At 42.4% G+C, this 24,819-nt stretch overlaps 1 protein-coding gene across 2 annotated transcripts in view; it reads right to left on the bottom strand.

Annotated features, from left to right (window-relative positions):
• FANCC (FA complementation group C) overlaps positions 1-24,819 on the bottom strand; it is a 1,034,531-nt gene that overhangs the window by 76,694 nt on the left and 933,018 nt on the right. For both annotated transcript variants that reach the window (XM_085632903.1, XM_085632904.1), the window contains exon 12: positions 17,123-17,204. In XM_085632903.1, the coding sequence (XP_085489029.1) occupies positions 17,123-17,204 (82 nt within the window). The remainder of the gene's footprint in view (positions 1-17,122; positions 17,205-24,819) is intronic.

The following is a 24,819-nucleotide window of genomic DNA, read 5'->3' as shown; positions in this document are numbered from 1 at the left end:
ACAAAAAACTGATCGTCCATTTGATGGTCTTCAGTGCATTCGATGTAAAAGCTCAAGGCTCTTTGGGTGTCCAGCTAATGAAGTCTCTCCTTTCTCGAAAGGTTGAGATGGTGATGGTTTGTCATTGTCAACAGTCATGACTTTTTGGCATCAAAGACACCTTGGTCCTCAACACCAGTTTGTCTAGATAAAAGCTTTTGTAGGACAGTTGCACTGAGACAGCCTGACGCTCACTCATGCAACAAGCTGAAGTCACCTCCACAAGGATAATTTTCTTTCAAATGAGAAGCCTCATCAAGTAGTGAGTACTGGCTCAAAGGGAGTACACATTAGGAAAGTCAGGACCAAACTGAGATTCTACTGAGGCATCAAAAAGCATTTGGGGAGAAACAAATGTATGAAACATTTTAGAATGATTTAAATAAAGATGGCTGGTCCAGTAAACGCAAAAAGGGCGAAAGGACCAACAAATAACCTTTATGGTGTCCACTGCAAGTCCTTGTTTGGCAAGAAATAACAAATAATAAGCTGTCAGACAGTTTGACTTCCATCTGGTCCATACTGCAGATCCCACACCAGGCCACAAATTTGCCTAGTGCCTGTTGTAGATAGACTTTGTAGAGGGATGCAGGGCAGCAAGTATGACATTCACAAGTTTGGTAGATCGAAAGTCGTCAACTGCTGCTGGTCAAACGTCACGCATGGTGGCTATTGTGCAGCTTTGGGTGAAGAACCCTGCCCTGCTGCTGTAACAGAAGAGCTTCCAGCAGCAGCCTGATTGGAGGACAAATGCTCGAACCAAGAATATCCAGGTACCACCATTTCCTCGTCCAATCCAGAGCCACTGGGATGACTGACTTGGGCCTGGTCATTCCTAATCTTCTTCAGAAGTCAGGGCAGGAGATGCAGGGGAAGAAAAACATACAGGAGTCCTTGGCTGCACCATAGACAGCCACCTTAGAAACTCCAATGGAATAAAATGTTGACACTGCATGCTCTCAATAGTAGCATAAAGATCCTGCAAAGGTTTTGATTTGATTTGGAATTTGTAGAGCACAACAAATACCTAGAGGCGTTTTGGTTCTCCCCATTGCTAGAAGATATCCTGTGCCATCTTTGTGATCTGTCAGGTGCTATCGACTGAGCTTTTGTGTCCCATCATTCAAAAATCCCACCAGGTGGTTCGCGACCAGGTAATTGTCCTGATGACCTAGGCAATTCCAGTGGAGAGGAGCATCCTGAGGAGAGGAATGCAGAAGGCTAATAGACATCGGAGCCACTCTCACTGAGATCCAGGCATGAGGCTGAAACATTGAGGTCATAGGCTCGTTGATCACAAAGCTCAATAATGTTAGGAGGTTCCACGTCATTTAAAGGTGGTCTACAACTGACTGTGTCTAGCCCTCTTTCAACAGGCAGTCATTGAGGTAAGGGAAAACAAGTATTTCCTAACCTCTGAAGGTGTGCCGCTAGCCCTGTTATCACTTTTGTGAACTACAGAGAGGCACTGGTGAGGCCAAAGGGGAGCACGGCAAACTGAAAGTGCTCCTGGCCCACCCTGAAAAACAGGTAACACCTGTGGGACTGCAGGATGGCTACATGAAAGTAAGTATCCTGCAACTTCAGGCCTACCATCAAGTCTCCCAGATCCAGAGCAGATAGAACCTGGGCTAGTGTGAGCATCTTGAATCTGTCTTTCCACTCAGAGGGCGTAGATTAAAATAGAACAAAGACCTCCATCCTTTCTCTGCACCAGAAAATAGCGTAAGGAACAACTAGTCCCGGTTTCTGGGTCTGACACCCTCTCTATGGCCCCTTTGGCCAAGATAGTCTGTACTTCTTGCAACAAGATGACCAGGCACTCCTAGGAAAGCCACTCTGATGTGGGCAGAAGATACTATGAGTCAGAAAGAAAAAGTAGAACAAAGCTCCATTGAATGATCTGATTGACTCATCATTGGATGTTACACTTTGCCACCTTTCGAAGAAATGTCTGATCCTGCCTCCCACAGGGTGACTGTGTGCCACTATGGGCAAACCAAAGTGATTTTGAGGCTGATGCCACAGATGAAGTGACCTGGGAAGGATGCTGCTCTGATGACCTGTACAGTGTCTGCTTGATCCTCATCCTTGACCAGCTGCTTGGCCCAAGCAATCAGCGGTATTCAGACCAGATTGAATGACATATTTGCCCACACCCTAACCATATTGGATGGTTTGAGCCAAGGATGCCTGAAATTCTTCTGGTATTCTAAACAACAGTGGTTCTTACTGGAATTATACAGGTATACTAAGATAAGTAAAGGCACAGTTGCATAAATAAAGCTGCAGAAAGATGTAGTTAGATAGGCCATATAGTTTAGTTGAATTAAAACAATAATAACCAATCGAGACAAATATTATGATAGTCTTCAGTATATATTTTCAAACATACATGTGAAATTTACACAGTGTCCCTTGTAAGACGGGACCAAAAAACAACAAAATACCAATACAGTGGTCAAAGTATTAAAATAGGATTTTGTATCCTCGCAGCCCAACACCTCTGCTGCACGTCTTACCACTGATACAAAAGAAGCAGTGTCCTTTTCATTGCTGGCTCAAGGCGGGAAAACCAACCCAGTTTCGGGGGGGGGGGGGGGCGGGAAGTGTCCAACCCACTGGCCTCTTGTAACTCCATATATAGTGTGCAGCCACCATCGAGGTAAATCGTCCCAATCATCATGGCTGGCTGACTTTGATCCGATTTAGAGCCAAAAGGTGGTGGAGCACCGTGAGGCAGCTCCTAGGTAGAGGCAGTCTCTTGTCTGAATCTGATCACATAGAGACCAGGCGCATCGGTGTGAATTCGGGATGTGGCCTCAGTTGAGGCTATTATTTCAGCTTGCAGTCGGACTCTTGAACTGTGAACAAGTCCTCCTCTGCCACTAGCTGCATCAGGATTGGTACTGATGTTGAAGGAACCAGTGTGGATTTTGAGGATGGGGAGGAAGCCCGCTCTGAAGCCGATGCAGAACCCAAGGTGGGGTCTGGAGGCACAGATGGCACCGAGGATGGATCTGACAGCAGTAACGAGACTGGAGGCCTCAGCAAAACCTTGGGGCCTGAAAGCATACCAGTGGGAGCTGGAAGAATGCTAAAGATTTCCAACATGCCTCTTTTAAAGGCCTCAACCTGTTGCAACATTGCTGATGACACACAGAACTCCGAGAGCATCAGGATCAATTGTGAATGGGCTGCTTGGAAGGAGTTCTGGAGCGAGACCCAGTGGCACCCTCGTTAATTCTCAGATGGAAAGTGGCTGGATGACGACCAGTTCCTCTTGGTCTGCTTGTGTTGCGTTTCAACTTAAACGAAGGCTTCGACCATGAAGAGGACCTGTCACGGGAACAGCAAAAGCTCCGTGCCTTCAACTTTTCGCTGGAGTTTCTTTTTGCGCGGTTGCTTCTTCCAATGTTCAGCAATGTACACCTTTACTTCAAAGTCCCGGATCACCTTTGGAATCCCGAGAGCCAACTCCTCGGGATTGTGCCATGAACCCAAACACCAGAGGCTTACCTTGTGTGGCACGGTTACTGAGATTTGAGAAAAAGTGCTTCTATTGGTTACACATCCCCTGATGCACTCAAACATTCTTCTCAAGCTGCAAGCAGCTTTTCGGTACAGCTGCTTTGATTGCTGGGGGATGATAACTCAATGCATAGATGAATGAAATGTAATATCCGCGCACTGTGATGATAATAAAATTATCTTAAAAGTAGGGTGTGTTTAAAATAAAGACTGCCATCAGGTCGCATCCAACTGGAATTTTCTTCAACAGACATACAATGAAGACGAATCCATTTCCTCTTGTAAAGAGCAAATATATGGTAGAAAGACGCACTATTAGGGACATTATTTTTGACAAGATGATACCTCTTTATTCTTACACAAAATATGGAAATTGAAATCCAAAACTTATCAAAAAATACTATATCTCAAAAACACACATTTAATCAACACTGAGATCTCGTTGACTTTGACTGTCCCAACAAGGATGGGCTATTGTGACCCTTCCAGGTGTGACCGGGACACATCTTGTGTGAACGTGTGTGGTAGACTGAATGAGCCGTGAATAACTGTGGCTCATTTGCAAAACAATTAGCATCGGTCTGTTTAACTGCAAAGAAAAATAATTGACGTTTTTAAAATACTTAATTGTTGCCAGGCAGACTTTCAAGGAGGCAAGATGGCACCTGCGTCCGTGGCCTGCAAGGAACCAAAGCAGCCCGCAGGAGTGTAATGCATGGGTGCTTTAGAATTGGCACATTACTGAAGAGAAGGGCGGGGGGATTTCGGACCCTGGTACAGCAACTACGGATCCCCAGAGACTGGCCAGAAATGCAGGGGCGACAGCTATCCACTGGCTTTCCAGCTTGGCAATGAGGCCCGGTTCAGGGCACATCGGGCGGAATGACTCAATTGCTACTGCTTACTCAGAGGGTCACCGCTCTGTTTGCTGAGACAGTGACATTTGTGGCTTCATTCACTCTATAAAGGATATGGACGCTGTGAGACGGGTGTTTTCTCAACCTCAGCATCTTGCTGTCATGACTCAAGAATCCGAGACAGAAAGGCATTGGTGAAAACAGAGATTTTCAAGCCCACAATTGTTGCCACACCAATGTAGATATTCAGAGGTGGCAGACAACACCTGTTTGCCAGACATGACTTATGGAGAATCTCTACTTTTGGAATGTCTCAACACTCTGAGGACAACTGCACAAAACACCTTGCAAAAACTATCTTCACTGGGAGGTACTTCACAAGAGATAATGGTCGACAAGATAGACAGAAATATGCAGACTTGTACCCGAGAGTGGCAACCCATACGAAGACCCACAAAAACGAAGTGCAAACCCAGGCAACGTTCAAGGAAAGTGCAAAGTCTTTTCGGATAATTCTATGTGAGGCAGGAGAATTCGAATTATTTGGGGTCCTTCCTAAGTCCGAAAATGTCAGGGTGCAATTGCTTCATTTATTTATTTTGTAAATCATAGGCTCTGGGCGGAGCATCATAACAACACAATATATTTACAAGATCCTCCAACTCCTATCACGCGGACTAAGGACGGAAAGCCCTGGTGCAGGGACAGTCTTGGATGAGCTGGGCAGTCCCTCCCAACGCGAGTAGGTGGCATGCATAGCGTACAAGAGAAAGGACCTGAATTTATACATTGCAACATGTTGATCTTTCCTCATTTACAGAAAGCCACACCACAGCAGAGGGAAGAACTGCAAACCATGAACAAAGAACTCATTTCTTTAAACACTAAGGTAAGGATTCTATCGGCCTCTTGACCCAGGTCAGGGTTATCTCTCGAGGTAGAACTCATGTGTTTACATAGCCACACTCTGCTCTGCTCAGATTACCGGGTTCAGATGCAGGACTTCGTTGTTGGTTTTCTGTTTTCTGGTTTTTTTCTTGATAATTACAACAACAGCACAGACATTGCATCACATATTCGGGGATAATGTACAAATATATAAACATCTGTCAATTTGAAGAGCCAAGTCATTCATTATTTGAACATGCAAAGTTTGCCAGGAGATTGCAGTGGTGTCCAGTCTCCCATAGGGAGATATTATGTCAGGACATGTTTTTGTTGACTTTGCATCAACTAGTTTACACCGCTCACACATGTCAGTATAGTGACCTCAAGTTACGTCTTGATTTTGTTGTTGTTCTTGGTCAGGGTTCATTTAATGTTCAACAAAGTAACTTTGTACCAGTTCTCATATATCTTCAGGCCATATACTGGGGGTGAAGGGTTCTAAACTTGTAGACTGCATCTAGCGGCCTCTGTAAGCCAGTCTTTCAGTCTAGGCAGGGGTCCCCTCATCCGCGTCCTAGCTATTTGCCATTTTGCAAGAAATAACAACACTGCAATCAGTCTCCCTTTCCATTCAGGCACAATGTTTACAAAGCCAAGCAACTCCAACAAAGGGGATATTTGAAAAGAGTTAGCTGTTTTGGTAATTGTGCCTGCGATTTCCTTCCAATGCTTACTAATTGCAGGCCATCTCGTGGCTAAGTGAAGTAAACCAGCTGGAGAGAAGGCACAGCTTTCACAAGTGTGGCTAGACTCAGGGTCAAATCCAGTAAAAGATGTGGGCACTCAGCATACCCTATGTAGCGGTTTAAATTATCTTCTTACTTTATAAGGATCATCTTCGTTTGTTGACAGCAGCATAACCCCCCTAATCATAAATTTCATGTTTCAAGCCCCTCTCCCATTTTCGACGGACTTCAGGTTTATTTCGTACTGTAATATCATATAGTTTGGATTTGCGGCCTGTCCTGGTCATGGATCGTATCAACCGAGCCAACGGGCTTCATTCAGGGGGTTCAGCAGGGATTGCATCAAATTCAGTCTTCATAGCTATCCTGAGTCTATACATGGAATCAGATCTAACGTTCAAATGTTAAGAATGTATTATCACCAAAGAGGTGTTATGACCACATCAGACGTCTCTTTCTGATGAAGCACGCAACAGATTTTTCTAGTTTTGGGGACAGTGATGGATTGTTAGCTATTGCTATGGCAAGCAAGTATAACTGTGCGTGCCCACAGCCCTTCCTCCTTTCTCCCACACCCGCCCAAAAGGCCCAGTTAGTGCAAAACAAATTTTGCATGAAGGAGACAGATTTGGCAAATATATGCATTATTACAGATTGAGGTTAGTCTTGCTCAAGCTGATCTTTTCCAATAGGTGTGTGACCAGCCGGTCTTCTAGCTGAAACCAATAAATTGCATAATGGGAGTGTGCTGCATAAGCAAAATACTCTTTACCAGATGGGATAAGCTATACATCGCATCAAATTCTGGGCTGGCCACATCTCCAGACACAGAATTTCAAAAAAGATTTTATTTCAAGGAACGAGTATATTGGTGAATAGGTCCAAACATTTGGGCAGCACCTTCATTTTTGATAATGACAATTTTCCTCACTTTATTTGGAAGTCAAAGTTCTACATCTAAATTATTTCTCTGGCTTTAGGTTGACACCTGAATGTTTCATAAACAGCAAGATGCCATCTGCGTACATTAATAAAAGTAGCCTCTTTCATGGAAAAGTTAAACCTCTCTCTAGAATCCATCATTCAACAATTTAGTGGCTCAAAGTAAATGGGAGAGTGGACAAGGGACAGGCCCGTCTGGTGCCTCTTCCTAAGTTGAATGTGTACTTAGGTATATGGGCAATAGACATATGTCCAATGATGCACACGTTTGCTTTAGGGTCAGCGTAGAGCAGTTTAGTCAAATGTAGTAACTACAAGCCTAGACCAATTCTGTGCAATCATGAGAAATGGCTACTCTAATGAATCAAATGCCTTCTCAGCATCCAGTAACGGCGAATTGCAAATGGGATTTTGATACTAGGAGAGGTTACTCTGCAGGGAATAATTCCTGCTTGTTCGGGATGAACCAGTTTGTCAATCAGAGGCAGCAACCTCTTACCAATCACTTGTACCAAAATGCTGTTGTCTGAGTTTGTTGTCTAGGTTTAACAAGGATGGCGGCAGTATGTTGGCATTGTCTATCAGCTTTCCTTGGTTTAAACAGTGCAGTTATCAATGCCTGTCAAGTGCTGGGCAGGAACCTATCCTCTCACATAGCCTTGTTGTATAGCTCTATAAGGCAATACTCTAGTTCCTCTTGACATACCTTATAAAACTCTGCTGCATGTCCATCGGAACTAGTCGTCTTGCCAGTGAAAAAACAATCAAAGGCTACTTTATTTTTTCTTATCTTAATTGGTTCCACCAAAGGCTCTCTGAGATCTCCCACAACCCACTGCCATGCTGTCCTATCAAGGTAAGCTTTTAGGAGCATGTGTGATTCGAGCTGCATATAAGTTGGTGTAGTAATGATGAATTCCTGTTATATTTCATTATAGTCATTCACTAGTGTGTCATCATTTCAATATAACAATATCACTATGTTTTTAAGATGTGTTTGCTGCAGCATCTACACCACTGTACGGCTAGTTCACTCCCATTCTCCATTATGCTGAACTAAGGCATATTCCACTAATTACTTGACTTCTCTAAGATCATCATCTTTAAACAGCTTCAATATTGTATTTAATTGTACCCAATATAGAGGGTATATTATTAGTTTCATATTGCTTCACTATGATAGTTTGTTATCTAATTGGGCAAGTGTAGTGCGTATTGCCTTTATCACACCCATTTGCTTTCACATAGCTATTCTTCGAATATATGCTTTGAAAGATTTCTCATAATTTGGATATCTGGGATACAGTCAGTGCCTAATTTATATTAAAAAAAAGTGCCAGAAGCCCACAGCTGGCATTACTAAATACCAGCGATGCTGAATACCACGTGGTGTTGATTGACCTCATATCCCTTTAATCCACCACCAGGCACTCCCTGACCCTTTAACTCACTCTGCTGGTCCCTACTATCTCCCCTTTTCACTTTTTTTTACCATCTTTTGCTTCCTCTTTTTCCTTCTTTCTCCCTGGTGTGTTTTTCTATCTCTAGCTCTCGATAGTAAGTCGGATGAGAGAAAAGAAATGATGGTCCCCCCAAAAAAAGGCCGGTGGCCGCCACCTACAACCACTGGCTCGAATTAAGCACTGGATAAAATGCTTATATCAAGGACTTATAAGATACAGGAACATATTTCTCTTGTGAACACACAGACACTAGGAGCATCAGAGGAGAAACTTCACTGATTGCCCCAGCTCTGGCTTTCAGGAACTTCGCTTCAAACTAGTATCAGGGAATAGTTTGAGATGGTGTGTGCTAAGTATCAAAGATCTGTCACCCAGGCCACTATATTTTCTGACAAAAGCCAAAAGTCAATTGGGAAAAATTAATTGTGAACAAGAGTGACATTTGTCCCTGCATTATGTCCACCACACAACCTATGAATTGATCAATTGTATAACTTGAGCAAAGTTGTTTGATGCACGTGTGGAGCATACAGGCTTCCCTGACACATCTACTTCAAGATTTATTATTCAACTAAAATCACTAACCTAAATTAGTTGGACTGTAGCATCTGCAAAGTGTGAGAACTTCGTCATACACTTCAGATTTCTATGTGTTAGGTCTATAGATGTGTTACTGAGGAGTCCTGTATGGAACCCACAACCATTAAGCATCGACCTAATGGGTCTGTGTGGGTGAGGCTAGGCTTGAAGTGCGCTGAGCATTGAATTAGGAGTGCAGACCTCCTAGAATAAGTACTGCAGTGAGTGCTGTATGATGCAAAGTATCATTAATTACCGCACCATTCTGAAAAAGTGGGAGTTATGCGTGGGTCAAGGTTTGTTTTATGGAGAAGAGCTTTTTCGATTTTGTCTCTCCAAAAAAAATCATCACCAATATTTTTTACCTGAGGTAATTTAGGCCTCTTATACTCCATTTTAGTGTTCTAATTGTGGGTGCCATTATGAGTTAAGAGACATTTTACAACTGTGTAATGTAATGCAACATCCCACCAATCCAGCAGCTTTCCGTTTTAAAAAGTTGAATTTATCTGAATTAAATGTCCAACAAAGGCAACAACAGCTTACATAACATCTTTAAATTGAAAGGACTTCCGTCCACACTGAATGTCTCGCATTTTAAGCATAAGGAAGATCTTGAAATCACCATGAAACACTCTGAAATAGCCAGTCATAGGGGAGGGCTGATCCAAGAAAATAGATATAAGGCCCTTTCATCACCAGCACATGGGGAAAATGGGTGGCTAAGTATAATTGATTAGGATGTGGGGTTGTCGCACAGTCTGAGGGTACTAACATGGAATATAAACGACTAAATGAGAATGTCGAAATTAGAAAGCTTTAAAAGATAAATTAACATTTATGAGATTGTGTGTTTACAACAAACATGGTTGTGCGACAAAGCCCCTATGATTGACGGGTTTGTTCTGCTAAATAGGTCTGCTAAGAGAAGCCAAACGGGATGGCCGTCTGGAGGACAAATAATCCTGATGGTAAACAGCCCTTCCTACGAATCCGTCGCCCCGCATGTTGTTACAATGGGGTCGTTACAACGACCGCGTTGTAACAACGCATACCATTACCCCGCAATGCGTAACAACGACTTGCCAAAGGGGGAGAAGGTGTTGGATTTAAAATCAAAAACCTTCCCTACTGTCTGCACAGACTGGAGTTGGAATCGTAAATTATACTATTCCAACATCCATCGCCCCCCTCCGCAAGTCCTTGTTACGACTTGCGGTGTAGTGGTATGCGTTGTCACAACGCGGTCATTGTAACAACTGCATTGTAGCAACATGCGGGGTGACGGCAAGTGTAACAAAGAGGCATTTTCAATCCTGATATCTACCAAAATAGCTTAAAAGGTGATTCCTTTGGTACTCAAATGCAAATGGCTGGTGGCCTGCAGAGTGTATACCTTTTGAACCCCCACCCACGGTATGATGGTATGGTTATAGTAAATGCCTACATGCAGGGGGGAGTAGTATAGGTCAGAATTGGGAAGTTTTAAGGAAGATATAAAGACCTTGAAAGAAAGGTATTACAGAGATCTGCTCATCGTGATGGGAGATTTCAACCACAAATTAGACCCCTCAAGGCTTGATTTATCGGGCAAAGAGTTATTGACCTCGTGTAAAATAAAAGTTGCCAGCTTTCCAAACTTTGGTCTAACAATGCGAGATATAGCCATAGGAAAATACTTTGGCTCGAAAGGCTTAGTCTGCTTAAGTGAAAGGACGGACGCGGACCGTCCAGCTAATCGAACATTTAAGATAGGTCTGCAACCCTGCCCTATAGATTATATTTTCATGCACGCATGGAACTTTGATTTAGTTAGGAGCTTCGAGGTGGTGCAAGCTGGGGTAAGTGATCATTATCCTTTAATACTCGAATTAATAGGAGGCAAAAAAAGAATGAGAGACACAGTAATCCCTGTACAAATGGATCATCCTAGGCACCTCACTACTAGAATGACTGACGAGTGTAAGGAAAAATTGGCCAGATTTCAGCAGAACGAAATATTAAGCAGTGCCCCTGATAATGATATAGGATGGTTTGACAATAAAATCAGCCATGTCGCTCAATGCCTAAGGGTTGAAATAAAAGGGAATAATATTGGCGTAAATAGGAACCAGAGAAATTGGACCAAAGGAAATGACTGGCGTAATGAGGAATGCCGCAAATTAAATGCGTGTATAAGAAAAGGGGAAAGAAGCTCAAACTAAGGTATGACTCAGTTATTTATAAAAGCCTTCAGAAGACAAGTTAAGTTGTGCCCGCAGAATTTACAAATTGAGATTGCAAAGAGTGAGCTCAGGACATTAGGCAAGGAATTGTCCCGAGACTATGATCCACAGTATCTCAAGGGGAAAAAAAAATCAAATTATTTCATTTTTAATTCGTGGCAAAATGAACAATGGTTCCCGTATATAGATGTATTACTCAACCTTTAGCTTAGAAAGGAACTGTTTAGGTTAAGGATCGGAATTAATCTCTGCTTTACCAATGATAAGATAAAAGGGGCCATGACTGATCATGAAGGGAATAGCACATGCGATCTAGGCACTAAACTCTATATTTTGCACATATTATTGGACTGTTTAAAGGTCGTAATTGCACGGAAAATGTTTTTACGCCCAGTTTTTTCTTAAATATGATATTAGAAACTGTGCACAAGCTGTAGAACTTTTAATTGAAATGTGTTTCTTAGATATAGCATGAGCTATTTGAAGGTTTATGATCGCAGTTAAAAAGGTTTATACATGTATATTGATCAGGAATGTTTGGGCAATTTATGAAGACAGCCTTTTTGTATTGGTGACGTTACGAAGAAGGAGTATATTTTAAGGTATTATGGTTTTTATAAGATTTGATTTAATGTATTATATTTTTCTAGTAATTTTATGTAGGTCGTTTAAGTGCTCCCTCAGGTGTGGTTTTAGCTGTGGACATTCGGTATATTGGAAAAAGAGATTAGCCCAACCTATCATCATGAATTCCTCCCCAGCAATTTATCCAACTCACACAAAACTGGGATAACTTTAGAGGTGTTGACTGTGCTGTGAATACCCCTTTCCCAGAATGTTTTTATGTGAAATGGATGACTGATGGTCAGCTCCCCCTTGTCTCACTGCCATTGGTGCACACCAATGCAACCTGAAAACTTCTGTGTTTCCGTCTCTACTTCGAATACATGAGTTCCTCACCACACTCTTGTTTATATTCTCTTGGGTCCTTTAACTAACAAAAATCCCTATGTTACCTGCAAATTTATTGAGGAGATATCTGATGTGTAAATTGAATTGCACAGTGTTCTGTGTGCTTTTCTATACTGCATAAGCCGTGCTACAACTGTCTGCTCTAACCACCTACATCAGAGCATCATTAAGCTTCAGCAGGTGCCAGCTTTTCTCCTGTCCTCCCTCTATGGGGCGAGGGTCTGCATACCTTTGATTGGGCTTGCAAGGTTGGGAATCTGCTGTCTCACCACATGGCCAATTGGACCAGGCAAAGGAAGGCCTCTAATCAACTCCGCGCTCAGATTAGGAATTGGCAATATGGCAGCCAAATTCAGACTGACCCATGCTCTCCATCTTGGCCTGGCATCCTCCACCGTTCACCTTAAGGGGGGAGTCCATCTCCAATCCTGTTGGCTTCTCTAGTTCTCCAGTTGAGTGAGTTCATGCGGCAGGGGCTTTGGATGTTGCCTTGCCAGCCTGAGCAGTGGTCTTACCTCTATCTTCACCACATTGGACCAGGTATTCAACTAATCGGGTCTCGAATCGTATACCGCTGCAGGCTGTAAAACAGGAAGCTGTAACCCTGACACTACAGGTGAGAGATGCACTGTTGCTAAAAGAAGGATGGATTATTGCAAAGTGTAGGCTGTGGGATCAAAGCAGCATGATTATATAGCCATCAAGGCAGGCTGCTAGCTCTGCCCCAAACTCATTGTTGGTTAATACTAAGGTGACATGGTACCCGGCCCCACTGAAGAACTGAGTTTTGGTTGAGTGATGTTGTTTCTAACGCGACAAAAATATTGTGGTGTATAATGCAGTTGTTCACTTTTCTCTCCTCGTTGCCCTCATTCCTCTTTCTCTCTTTTGAGCTCGTGAAGTGCTGAACAAATATTAGCTTATCTGGGATCCGACTGGATATGAGTCAAACTGTGAAAATGAGCATTTATGTATGCCGTGATTTCACCGAGTGATTGTAATTTATTTTTTGTGGTTGGCTCAATAAGTAAGACTTGAACTCAAAGGCAAACAGAGGACCAGAAACGGCCTTGCCAGCATACTCTTGCCTTGCAGCTATGGGAAGTGCACAAGTTGACTGTGTCACTCATTCTCATTGTGGCTCAAGAGGTTAGAAAGCTAGACTTGACTTTATCAATGTGCTCCAGAGGGACTTGACCAAGAAGACTGGGGCTATTGCCATGGCAACCACTTCTGCAGAGGCCAAGTTGTAAGGTCTTATAGGTAGAGTGCTTGGAACTGAGCAAGACCTTGGGGCAGAGGAAACCTGCCTGAGTGCCTTCGAATGCCAGAAGAAAGATGTTGACTCCTTGCAGAGTTCCAAAATGATAAGGATGAAAAGATTATGAGGGTGGAAGCCACAGTGGATGGTCTGGACAATCTGAGCAGAGGGCACAGTTGAAGACACATAACAAAGTTGTTGGGGATTATCTACGAAAAGACATGGTAAAGAGTACCTGCACAGTGAGCCAGACAAAACCTTAAATCTCGAGTCCTAAATGATTTTAATAAGAAAACTTCTACCGGGAAATGGGAGAGGTGGAGTGGGAAGCTGGCCCTAAGGGCAGGGTCATAAAAGATTGAGAAACTAAAGGAGGTGATTAGACTGGAGGTGTTTTTTGTGGGGAGAATTAGATTTTTCTGTTCCTTGACATGAGTCCCATACTATGCAAACGTGGGCGATAATGACAAAAAAGCAAGAAGCCAGTAAGGTCTTTCTCAAGGGGGTGAGAGGTCCACTAGTTGGAGGTTTGCTGATGGCTATGTAGGTCAAGTATTTTTGATACTTCCTTGATTTTTCTGGCGGAGTTTTAAAAACCACTGCTCCAGAATTGTGGATGGGGTCTCAAATAGTGGGGAACAAGTGATTGTAGAAGCTCGCTTCAGTCACAATGCAATCTGACTTGAGGTTTCTTTTAGCTCTTTATTTGCTCCTGCCTCCCTCCCCCTTAGGTAAGTAAGGATGGCCATGGAATTCATTTTCTTAGGAACAAATGTACAAGGCAGCACTAACGGCAACTCTTGCTAAGCTGTGTTGTTCATGGCTGAAAGGTTTGGCTGGTGGATCCAAGTCTATTTGTAGCCTGGAAGTGATTGTACATTTAGTGTGCATCTTATACCAGGAAATAGATCTGATTATTACAACAAAAAAAAGTCAAAATGAGAGGGTTCAGTCCAAGCTGCTATGCGTAAAGTGGTCTGAAACCTGGGTACAAAACATATGCACAATAAAATCAATAGAAACTCACTCCCCCCGAATTCACTATGATCATCCAACTACAGCCTCCCATAGACCACACACAAATAAAAAAAATTAAAAAATCTAAATTTGGAGGCAGCACCTTCACACTTCATAGATCCACGCTCTGGAACTAACTCATACATGACCAAACGTAACATGACTGCTGGACCTCTTTCAGAAAAACAAACTATAAACACCTCTTTCAAACAGGCTACGTTTACTCATCTATTGTGTACCCTTCCAATATACTAATTCACCTGTTTTGTGTCGATCATCTGATAGCGTCACCACCACACACTACATTTAAACTACTGTACTGGCATTTAGTGTGCTACAAATAATCAAAGTAATAAAATAAAGAGGGGTTCTTTCTAATCATACCAACGCACAGAATGTATAGAGTAGACTGTTTTGGTTCATACTTTGTTGAGCTTTCTCAAGAAAATTGTACGAATACCCAAAGTCGTGCGTTAATAGCTCATTGCTTGTGAGCCCGATTCTGGTGGATCTTTGCATTGCCAAAGTGAGTATGCGATAACCTATCTCTTCAAAATCCAATGCATGTGATTCTTTTTTGTAAATTCTATACTAATGAACGTGCAAGATGGATTATCCCTTTTTTAAAGCAAGGAGCATGGCGGCAGTGCCGTACGGCCTTTTTATTCTTACAAATACTGGAAAATGTGTATGTTATTGGAATCATGACTGGTTTTTTAAAATGCATATTAAGAAAAAGGAAAAGTATACATTTTTAACTGTTTTAATAATTGTAACAATTTGTGATTCATGGGGGCAGCTGTTTTTGTAATGCACTTTTAAAAAGATATAATGTACATATTAATTGTTTCTGGTATTTTCGGCTTTTATGATTTTGTCTAGTACTTAAAATCGAATAAAGCACTTTCTGAATCTGAATCTGAGTAACATACTGATAAAGCAATCGATGACTGCCTCTGTCCAGAATAAGCTGATGAAATACAGGAGACTCTGGTCCCAATTTACTTTACCTGACACAGGCCCAGGCATCTGACAGAATTTTCCTGATATAAAGCTGATCGCCCTGACAACTTCAAAGCATATTATGCCTGCTGCTTTGTACACCCATGCTCGGATAGTACCCTAGGTAGAAAATTGGTGTGTGGTGGCGGGGTGAGATGGAGATAGGAGATCAAGAATGGACAGTTAAAAACAGGGAATGACATTTTGAGCAATGATTAAAAGCACTTTAAAATGAATCCTTGGCGGCAAGTGAGAGGGATGATTCTGTTTGCATGACTGTATTGAGGACAGCACTGAGAGCCTCTCTGAAGATTGGTGCCAGGATCCCAGCATCTCCATGGGTGAAGAGAACTTAATGCCACATTGCTGTTGTGGTTATGCCACCAGGTACCTTCCTTTAAACTGCCTTTTGCGTACAGGGCATGCTAAACTAATCTGCATTCTGATGTGGAGTTTCTAATGTGTGATGGAAGATACTCAGTGAAGATAGGAGCCCAGGAGAGTGAACACCTCACTACAATCAGGACACTCCTGAACAATTGGAAAAACTTTAAGTGGGTATCCTTCACTATGTGGCAAGAATGGATTACTTTCCTTAGAGGAGACCACAATGTAGCATTACAGCTCTCTCCTTGGCACTCCAACCGCAAATCAATATGGAACTCATTAGATGACAGATCTTTCACTTATGAGCCCCCATGAAATAACCCTCAGATAGGAGCATAGCCCCTATTGTAGCTCTCCCTTTCGCAACTAATATAACACACTACCGCAAACATTATACTAGCTCCCAACGCTGTCAACACCTCTAACTTCCCTTAAACACAAGAAGTAACATTATTTTATTCTTACCTGTGCACGTCTTACGTATACATTTGGTTCCCTCTAAAAATAATAGAATTATCCAACCAGACAATATACAATTGTTATAATTGCTACAACCAGATCAATGCTCTTGGAATTTTGCAGATAACCCTGTCATCTGTTAATGTTATATTCCTGTGTACCAATCCAAGTATAACTACCATGTGATGATTATATGAGGCTTAAATGAATATGAAAGAACTGAACCTTGTTATGATTGCTATAACCAGCTCAATGATCTTGGAATGTAACAGTTATACCTACCCTATATGAAGATTATATACCTGTGTAACAATCCAAGATTATTTACAGGATGATGTATACATGCTTAAATGAATATGTAAAGAAGTAATCCTACCATTATCTTTATACTGATTTATGTCATGCACAGTCTTTTCGTCTCCCCTACAATGTACCCCACCTCCCAGAGTATGGTATTGCTCTAGCTGTGTATTTCTTTCTTTTGCCACTGTCTTACTTCTGCTTGCAGAAAAGCAATAACATAAACTGAATTAAAAAAAAAAAGAAATCCCAGTGTTCCTTTCTGTGATGCTTTTATTCACATTCCTTTCAGGAGAGGGGTATATATAACTATGGCACAAGTGTATATCAGTTTCTACGTTGAAATAAAATAAAACAAAAAAACACACATACACCTTATATCACCAACACTCTAAACAAATAGTGTTAAGAAAGAAACATATAAATAATGTATTTCCTGGTAGTAACTGCTTACTTGGTACCAGTATCTTTAACTTCCATCTTCAGCATGTCAGCAATGCACTTGAGGTGTTGGCACCAAATGGCAGATGGTAAATCTGGGAGAAAATCAACACGAATTAAAAGGGTCCACACAAAGCATTTTTGATGATTTGAAATGCAATGCTATACACAAACAATACACAAACAAGCATTCATCAAACAAATACACAAACTATGAAATATTGTATTTAATTCACAATCAAATATTGAAAAATTCAATATTAAAATTTTAATGGGAATGTTGGAGCTTTTCTAAATTCAATTGAGGCCCTTCATCGCCCATACTGTATTCTGTTCAATGCACTTGCACTGCTCCCACAAATCAATATGAGGATACTAACTTAATGTTTAGCCTCCAATTTTAAATTCCTTCACATTTACAGAACATTTAAAAAAAAAAAAAGAAAATTACATTTAGCTTCTTTATTCATATACACTTAATTAATCTGTAAATATTGTTACATTTCTAAGCAGTCATTGACCCAATGAGTAGGCTTTGTGGACTCCCTTGGGTCCCCGGACCACAGCTTAAGAACCCGGATATAAAATAGTGTGACAAAATGTATATCCACCTCTCTAGCAAGGCAATACACTGTCATGATAAGTGCTCCTCGTATCTATGTACACACTTTATGTGATGGAGTTATAATGTGTTCTTCGTTAACTAAACTGTCTACAGCTGAAACAGAGATGCTGACTAAGCATCTGGAGAAGAGGAAGACAATGAAATCAAGGCTGTGCAATGGGGTACCGGGCCATGGAACATCTATTGTTTCATGCCATACACCTGGATTTGAGGACGGTACAGTGGTGGAGGTGAACTGACTTATGTGTGTAAGAGGATGTGATTTTCTAGCATCAGTTAAGAAGGATGGCACCAGAGAAGTACTTGTTTGTCATACAAAGCACTTCAAATTCAATCCTAGCAGGAGAGATGTGATACGATTTCAACATTTTAGGCACCCAATAAGGTGCTGAGAGTAGGTTTAGACTTTTCAGAGTTGTACCAAAAGGAATTTCTAAGCTGAAAAAGGCTCCTTTCACCATACACAGACTTGGTAGTCACGTCCTAGTTTGCTATCAAAGCAATATCCTTGCTCTGCAGTAGAACTTGAGTTCAATGTGCTAGTAGCAATACCTGAATCTTAAACTAGTCAACCTAATGACACTGCACCCCATCTATCCTCCTATGAGTCTCAGGTTATCAAAGATGGCTGCCAGCAACACCTGTGTACCTTTGACAGGCAGAGATAAATTAGTAATGTTTACGTAGATGTGTGATGTGAGCCCCTGCTTCATAAGCAAGCACATGCTACAGGAGTGATGGAAGTTGGGATTGCTTTGTGCACGTGCAAATGACAACACTGCCTTTAACAGATTCGTTTGAGGGCTGCTTCCTCTCTGCTGAGCAATGTTACAAAGATTTCCAAATATAAGCTGTTGGAGCATATGAGATTTGTCTAGCCATTGTCCATGCGCTGGAATTTTGATTGTATTTTTCCACCTAGCTCCTTCCAAGTAAATTCTCTGTCAAACATATGACTGAGAATGTACTTAATACGGATACAGTGAAAAAATGGAAATAAAGTGGAATGCAGAAGTAACCTATTTTGCTGTTTATTGATGTAAATGAAGTTAGCACACACACAGGAAATGCACTAGAAAGATTACTACGCAGCTTTGAAATATATGTCACAGAGAAGAGTCCGTAGATAAAGAACAGCAAATTTTGAGTGATGGAACTAGGCCTGAGAAAACTATTTGGCAAGCAATATGAGCCATGGCCCAGCAAATAAAGTGTTGAATTACAATCAGTAGTGGCCTAATTTGCTAATACTAGAGAGAAAAAAATAAAAAAAGATATTGCTAGGTTAATCTCAGACCAATGGGACAATCCTGAAATGTGTTCACTGGATGGGAGGATGCTCCATTCAAGTGCCAACGAGTGGTTATAAACCCAAAACAATAGTAAAGCATGGTATTAGGAGATCCTGGATTATTAATTGAATGCTATCAATATAAAACTCTCGCAAATTTAGTAATTCAATGCCTTTTCAGAGGATAGCAGTTAGAAAATCTGGGTTTAGCCGGCTTATCCTAACAGAAAAGAGTAAGATATTTAAGCAGCACCAAAGCAATATTACAGTGAAGAAACTAACCAGCAACATTGCTAAACCTCACTTAGGCACCACTACTCTCATTATTGAGGACTCCATCATAGGTCACCGTTCCCACTGGACTGCTGGTTCAACAGTATAAGTGACTTTCTTGTCCTTTATGTCTCTATGACACAAGGAGGCCAGCTAGTATAGATGCTGAAAAGCACATCCAAAGCTTGGGCTAGGGCACACTCCTCTACACAGACAGACATAGGCAGAAGGTTCTTCCTTTTCTGTTCTTCTCTGAGATCAGTTGCATTCTGAAGCCTGAACAATCCCTTGTTAGATAGAGTATCCACCAGATGGAGATAGACCATTATTAAAGGAAAATAACGTATTATTTCGAAGCCTGCTTCTAACCACAGATTATTCACCTGTGAACTGACACCAAAGCAATGCCCCCACCAAGTAGGTGGGCCTGTGAACTTCACACCAGGAAGTCCTGCAGGACCAAGTGGGGAAAAAGGGCGCTCTTTGCAGACTTGTACATTTTAGTGCCTGGTGAAAGTATGGACAGATGCCCATGGAGCTGCCTGACAGATGTTCAAAACAGGAGCACACCAAGCTAAAACATTAGTAGCAGCCATTGGTTTGGAGAAATGAGCCTAATGAAGGATGAATTGCGTCCCAGGCACAGCAGAGTTTGATGCAGAAAACAATCCTTTGGGACACGGTCAGTCTCTGAACCACCATTCCTTTCTTCGCACCAGCAAGCCCAACAAACAGCTGAGCGTCCACCTGGTATTGCTTAATCCTATCAATCTAGAAACTAATGGAGCATGGATAAGGTGGAAAAAGAACACAAGGAACATAACAGACTGCCTTGAGACTTGTTACGGAGGTGGGAAGGCCCTCAAGGCAACTGTGCCCAGAACGGCACATATAATCTTCACTGGCTGAAGATAGTATTTCAACATGTTAAAACTAAAGTGGACAGCAATGATTTGGTGACTAGGTGGTCTGAGACTAGCTGTGGTGAACTCATCTTCAGAAGCCAGTCTTCAAGGTACGGGAACATGTGTATCCTTGACCTGCAAAAAGTTGCCAAAACCATCGACATGACCTCTGTAAAGACCCAAGGGAACAATGTGAGTCTGAAGGGCAGTACAGTGAACTGGAAGTGACCTAATCCCACCATAAAGGGTAGGTACTTATAGTGGGACTGTAGGAACGGAGCATACAAGTATCTATCCAGTCCCTGGGCTGCAAGGTTTGAAGCTCTTGAGAAAGTTCAATTTTGAACTTTTCTTTCCTGAGGAAGGAGTTCAAGAGTTTGAGGTCTAGAAGTGGTCTTAGTTTCCAGTCCTTCTTGGGGACAAAAAAGTACTGGGAGTAACTCGCAGCCCTTTCTGTACCTTCGGTACCAGTTTGATTGCCCCTTTGGTGAGCAACGTCATCTCTTCCATTGACAGAATCATGGTGTGATCCACCAACACCCAATAGTAAAATGGGGGATGCAGGTAGGTGCATCCAAAAAGGTAAGGGCAGTATTAAGTAGGATAGTTTGAAGGACCCATTGTTCTGATGCGATAGAGCGCCAGTAAGGACGGCAGTGCTAGGTTTTACTACTATTCCAGCAGCATCACAAATTTGAAGAATTATGGAAAATGGCTTCATGACATACTTTTAGAGAGCACAATGTGTATCAAACATATTCCAAATAATAAAGTGAGAACAAAACCTGTTTAAAATATAAACTTTCTTGCCAGTAAAGGGCCAGAAGCTGAACAGCCCCGACTGGTACGTTTTGCTGCAATGTTGCAGTGCGAACTAACCGCACAGTGATTACCATCCCAAAACGGTTTCGCTTTTCATCTCACCTCTCACATTTCTCCACTGTCCTGTTAATGAGATGTGCATGGAATGCCCTGTTTCTCAAGGATATCAAGTGCATGAGGACCAATCAGCCGTGGCCTGTCCTCACATTTCATTTCAACAGGTTGTAAGGTCCGAGGTTCTGCATGAAAATAAATCTCTCTCATTACATTCCTCCCTCTGCCGTCTGCTCAGTTGAACTCGGCGACTCTGGGAATTTCCAAGGAGAGAGGGCATTGCTTCATGCAAGAAACCCGTGACTCCTGCCGCTGGCGCTGGATCACACAGCTGGCACAGAACGGACATGAGTGATGTTCAAATAAGCACAGGCTCATTAATTTGAAAGCGAGGGAGCGGGCAGACGACGGAACTTGCTATTATTGTTAAGATATTAACTCCTACATCTTTTCATTATATTCCAAGAGCGTAAGCCTAAAAAAGTGTTTTTCTACTCTTAAAATAAAAATGTGATATATTCATAACTTTAGATCAATCACTGAAAAATCTGGGAAAATGTAAGACAAGAGATAGAAAGGAATGGGCGAGTAGCGGTTCATCAATAAGCGAGTATGTGCCATAGGAACTGGAAATGATTTAAACTTAGGAAGCAACCAGGGCTTTAAGTGGGTTGAAAAGACGGGGGGGGGGGGGGGGGGGGAGTCTCTCTGTTATCGCATCTAGATATTTGATACAACAAGTAACATCATACCTACAACAAGTAAGGACTATTGGTTTTCTCAATGGTTGTTAGTTGTATAAGATAAATAATAAGTAGCAACTATGGCTTGTATATAATATCGAAACATCTTCCATTTAAAGCCCTGGTGACACCACGACGATGTTGCTGCTCCTGAGGTTCAAAGAGAGAAGGGGAATCCCGAGAGAAAATGACTCTCTTTAAAGGATTTCCCTTCCCTACAACGCTCACCTGGCATGACGTCATGCCGTAACTTCTCCACTAAAGAGAAGTTAGCAGTGTGAGCACGCGCACATCCACGTGCCTGCTGTCACTGCAGTCCGAGAAAAAACACGGACCGACTGTGCCAGGGCACAAAGCAGAGAGCCCCATAGAGACCCGTTTCGAGGCCCCCTTTAAAAAACCTGCCGGTGCTCAGCACCGGTGCGACCCAGCCCACTTAAAGCCCTGGAAGCAACCGAACCCTTTACACTACAAAAAGCGAGCAGGAAAGGATTCAAAATTGTATACAAGAGTAGGCAGGGGCAGGATGTAGAAGGTGACAACAGAACAAGGCTGTCTCGATGGAATAATCTACGCAAAGGCCCTCAGTACATTTTCGTCTTATACATGTTTTGGATTTGAGTTTCTTTTCATTACAAGCGTTGTATTTTTTCAATTCTGGGACATTTGTGATTTCTATTTGGTACAACACATATTTATGCACATCTCGTAAGTGAACATAGTGTATTTCTTTGCACAGCATTTCTGTTTGCCCCCTCGTTGGCTAGTTTCCTCCATGAGTCCTTCCCCGGGTGCTCGCAATGACCACAAGAGATGTGTGTAGGCCACAGCGTCCTTCGTGTCGAGCAGGCGTGCAATGCTACCCCTTCAACTACAAGCAGCCTGGTCTCCTGCACACCTTAAGTGGACTGGGGGCAGTAGACACGCACAGCTGCTAAAGGTGGGTTCTTCGCTCTCGGTCTAATGTGTCTGTCCCTGCTCAGACCTCCTGCCGTATCCGAAGCACAGCGGACCACTTTAAGACTGCCAATCAAGGCATGGCCTCACTTTGTACGTGCTGTGTGTACTCGATCGCCACTCCTTCGACATCTTGAAGAACAAACAAGAGACTAAGGATTTAGCATGTCCGACCCGGTTCGTGGGCAGACGCAGAATACGGTAGTCTAACTGAATTCGGAAAATGCAATTGTTCACTTGCCTTTGCAGACTCCACTATTGGCAGGATGCATTCCAAACGCAGAAAAGGCGCATTGGAGGTGTGATAGTCTCCGACATAAGGAGAATGTTTAATGTTATTTCTCCGACTTTCAACACTAGTCGGACCTATATGCGATGGCACGACACACGTGGATAGCATCTACCACCGCAAAACAGAAACACTAACCCATAGGCCCGGAATAGGGCACCTAAAAGGATCAGCTATTGGCTGATAGTGTAGATGACTCATCACCATTGTTTCAGCCAATCAGACAAGCATAGGCAAAAAAACATTTCATAATTTCTCTCTGAAAAAGGGAAGTGACAGAAGCCAGTATAGTGACAGGTGCTCGATTAATTAACTCAATGTTGTACATGTTGGCAAATCGCAGCCACTTAAAAGAAATCCTGCCATGTGACGTCCCTGAGTGCAAGCGTTTCTATTTGTTATTGTACATTGAACTATGTACTCAGTGAAACCCCTTAGAAAAGCATATTTTACCCATGTGTGGGGACTCCTGAGTTTCTATTCCGTCTCCGTATTGTTGTTTAATATCACAAAATGTGAATGATGTGCAAATCTATGATCCCTACAAAGCGTGTTAGCCCTACTTTTGAGGGTTTTATCATAATCCTACTGCCTGCCAATATTTGGCTGTTTTAGCCAGTGCAGCCTTTCGTCATCCAGTTACTAGCAATGCTTCCTAGAAGACAAACTGCCTTTAATGTCAATATTTCCATGAGTTTAAGAATCCTATGTTTCCGACATTAGGAAGGTTGAAATCTCTGTGTCAAAACCATCTTTAGTAGTTTTATAAGGGGAACTTCTGCTGGTTCTTCTGTCAGAGTCCCGGACATTATACCTTCACCAACCTCAATATTCTATAATAGACACTGCAGTTTCAGGTTTGATCTAGAATGCACCCAAGAGAAGCACGCACAGCATTAACACAGACAAGCCCTTAGTCCAAATGTGAACCCTAAAAACTTACATCAGGTTGAATGCAAACTAAACGTGGAGCAAACTTAAGGTACAGTCATGTTATGTTAAGTCGATTTGTAGTGCGCAGCACATCACCCGTGAGGGTATCTAGGAGCTGGAGCAGAGACGTAGGCCGGGCGGCGCTCCTAGCTGAACAGCCAGGTTTTCAGTTTCTTGTGCCAATTGAGAAGTGAAGTAGCAGTCCTGATGTGTTGAGAAAGTTAATTCCAGTTTTTGGCAGTGATGAAGGAGAAGGTGTGCCCTTCTGCCTTGCTTCTGCGGATGTGGGGGACCCATGCGAGGGAGAAAGAGGTAGAGCATAGCTGTATGGAGGTTGGTAGAGTTGACGTCTGTCATTGAAGTATACTGGTCCGATGTGGAGGGCTTTGTAGGTGTAGATGAGCAACTTAATTGGCAATGTTTCTGGATGGGTAGCCAGTGTAGTTCAGTGAAGTAGGGAGTGATGTGATCTCTTCTGGGGCCTTCTAGGATTCGTTTTGGATGGTCTGAGTCTTTGCGTGTTCTGGTTGGAGATGCCGACGTAGAATGCACTGTGGTAGTCAAGTCTACTGGTTATGAGGACCTGGGTGACTGTGCGTGTTGTGTGCCTGGGGAGCCATTTGAAAATCTTGTAAAGCATTCTGAGGATAAGGCAGCAGAATGCGATCACAGCATTGGCCTGTAAATTCATAGCGTGTTAGTCGTCTAGGGTGATACCGAGGTTTTTGGCGTGGTCTTTGGGGCATAATTCGGATGGGAAAACTAGGAGGAGTCCCAAGGGGAGCTCTTATTCTGACGATCAGGATCTCCATTTTGTT

The sequence above is a fragment of the Triturus cristatus genome, chromosome 2_1 (assembly GCF_964204655.1).
Source record: "Triturus cristatus chromosome 2_1, aTriCri1.1, whole genome shotgun sequence".
Taxonomy (NCBI): Eukaryota; Metazoa; Chordata; class Amphibia; order Caudata; family Salamandridae; genus Triturus; species Triturus cristatus.
The sequence above is the reverse complement of the archived record's forward strand: the minus strand, read 5'-3'. Positions and strand labels throughout refer to the sequence as shown.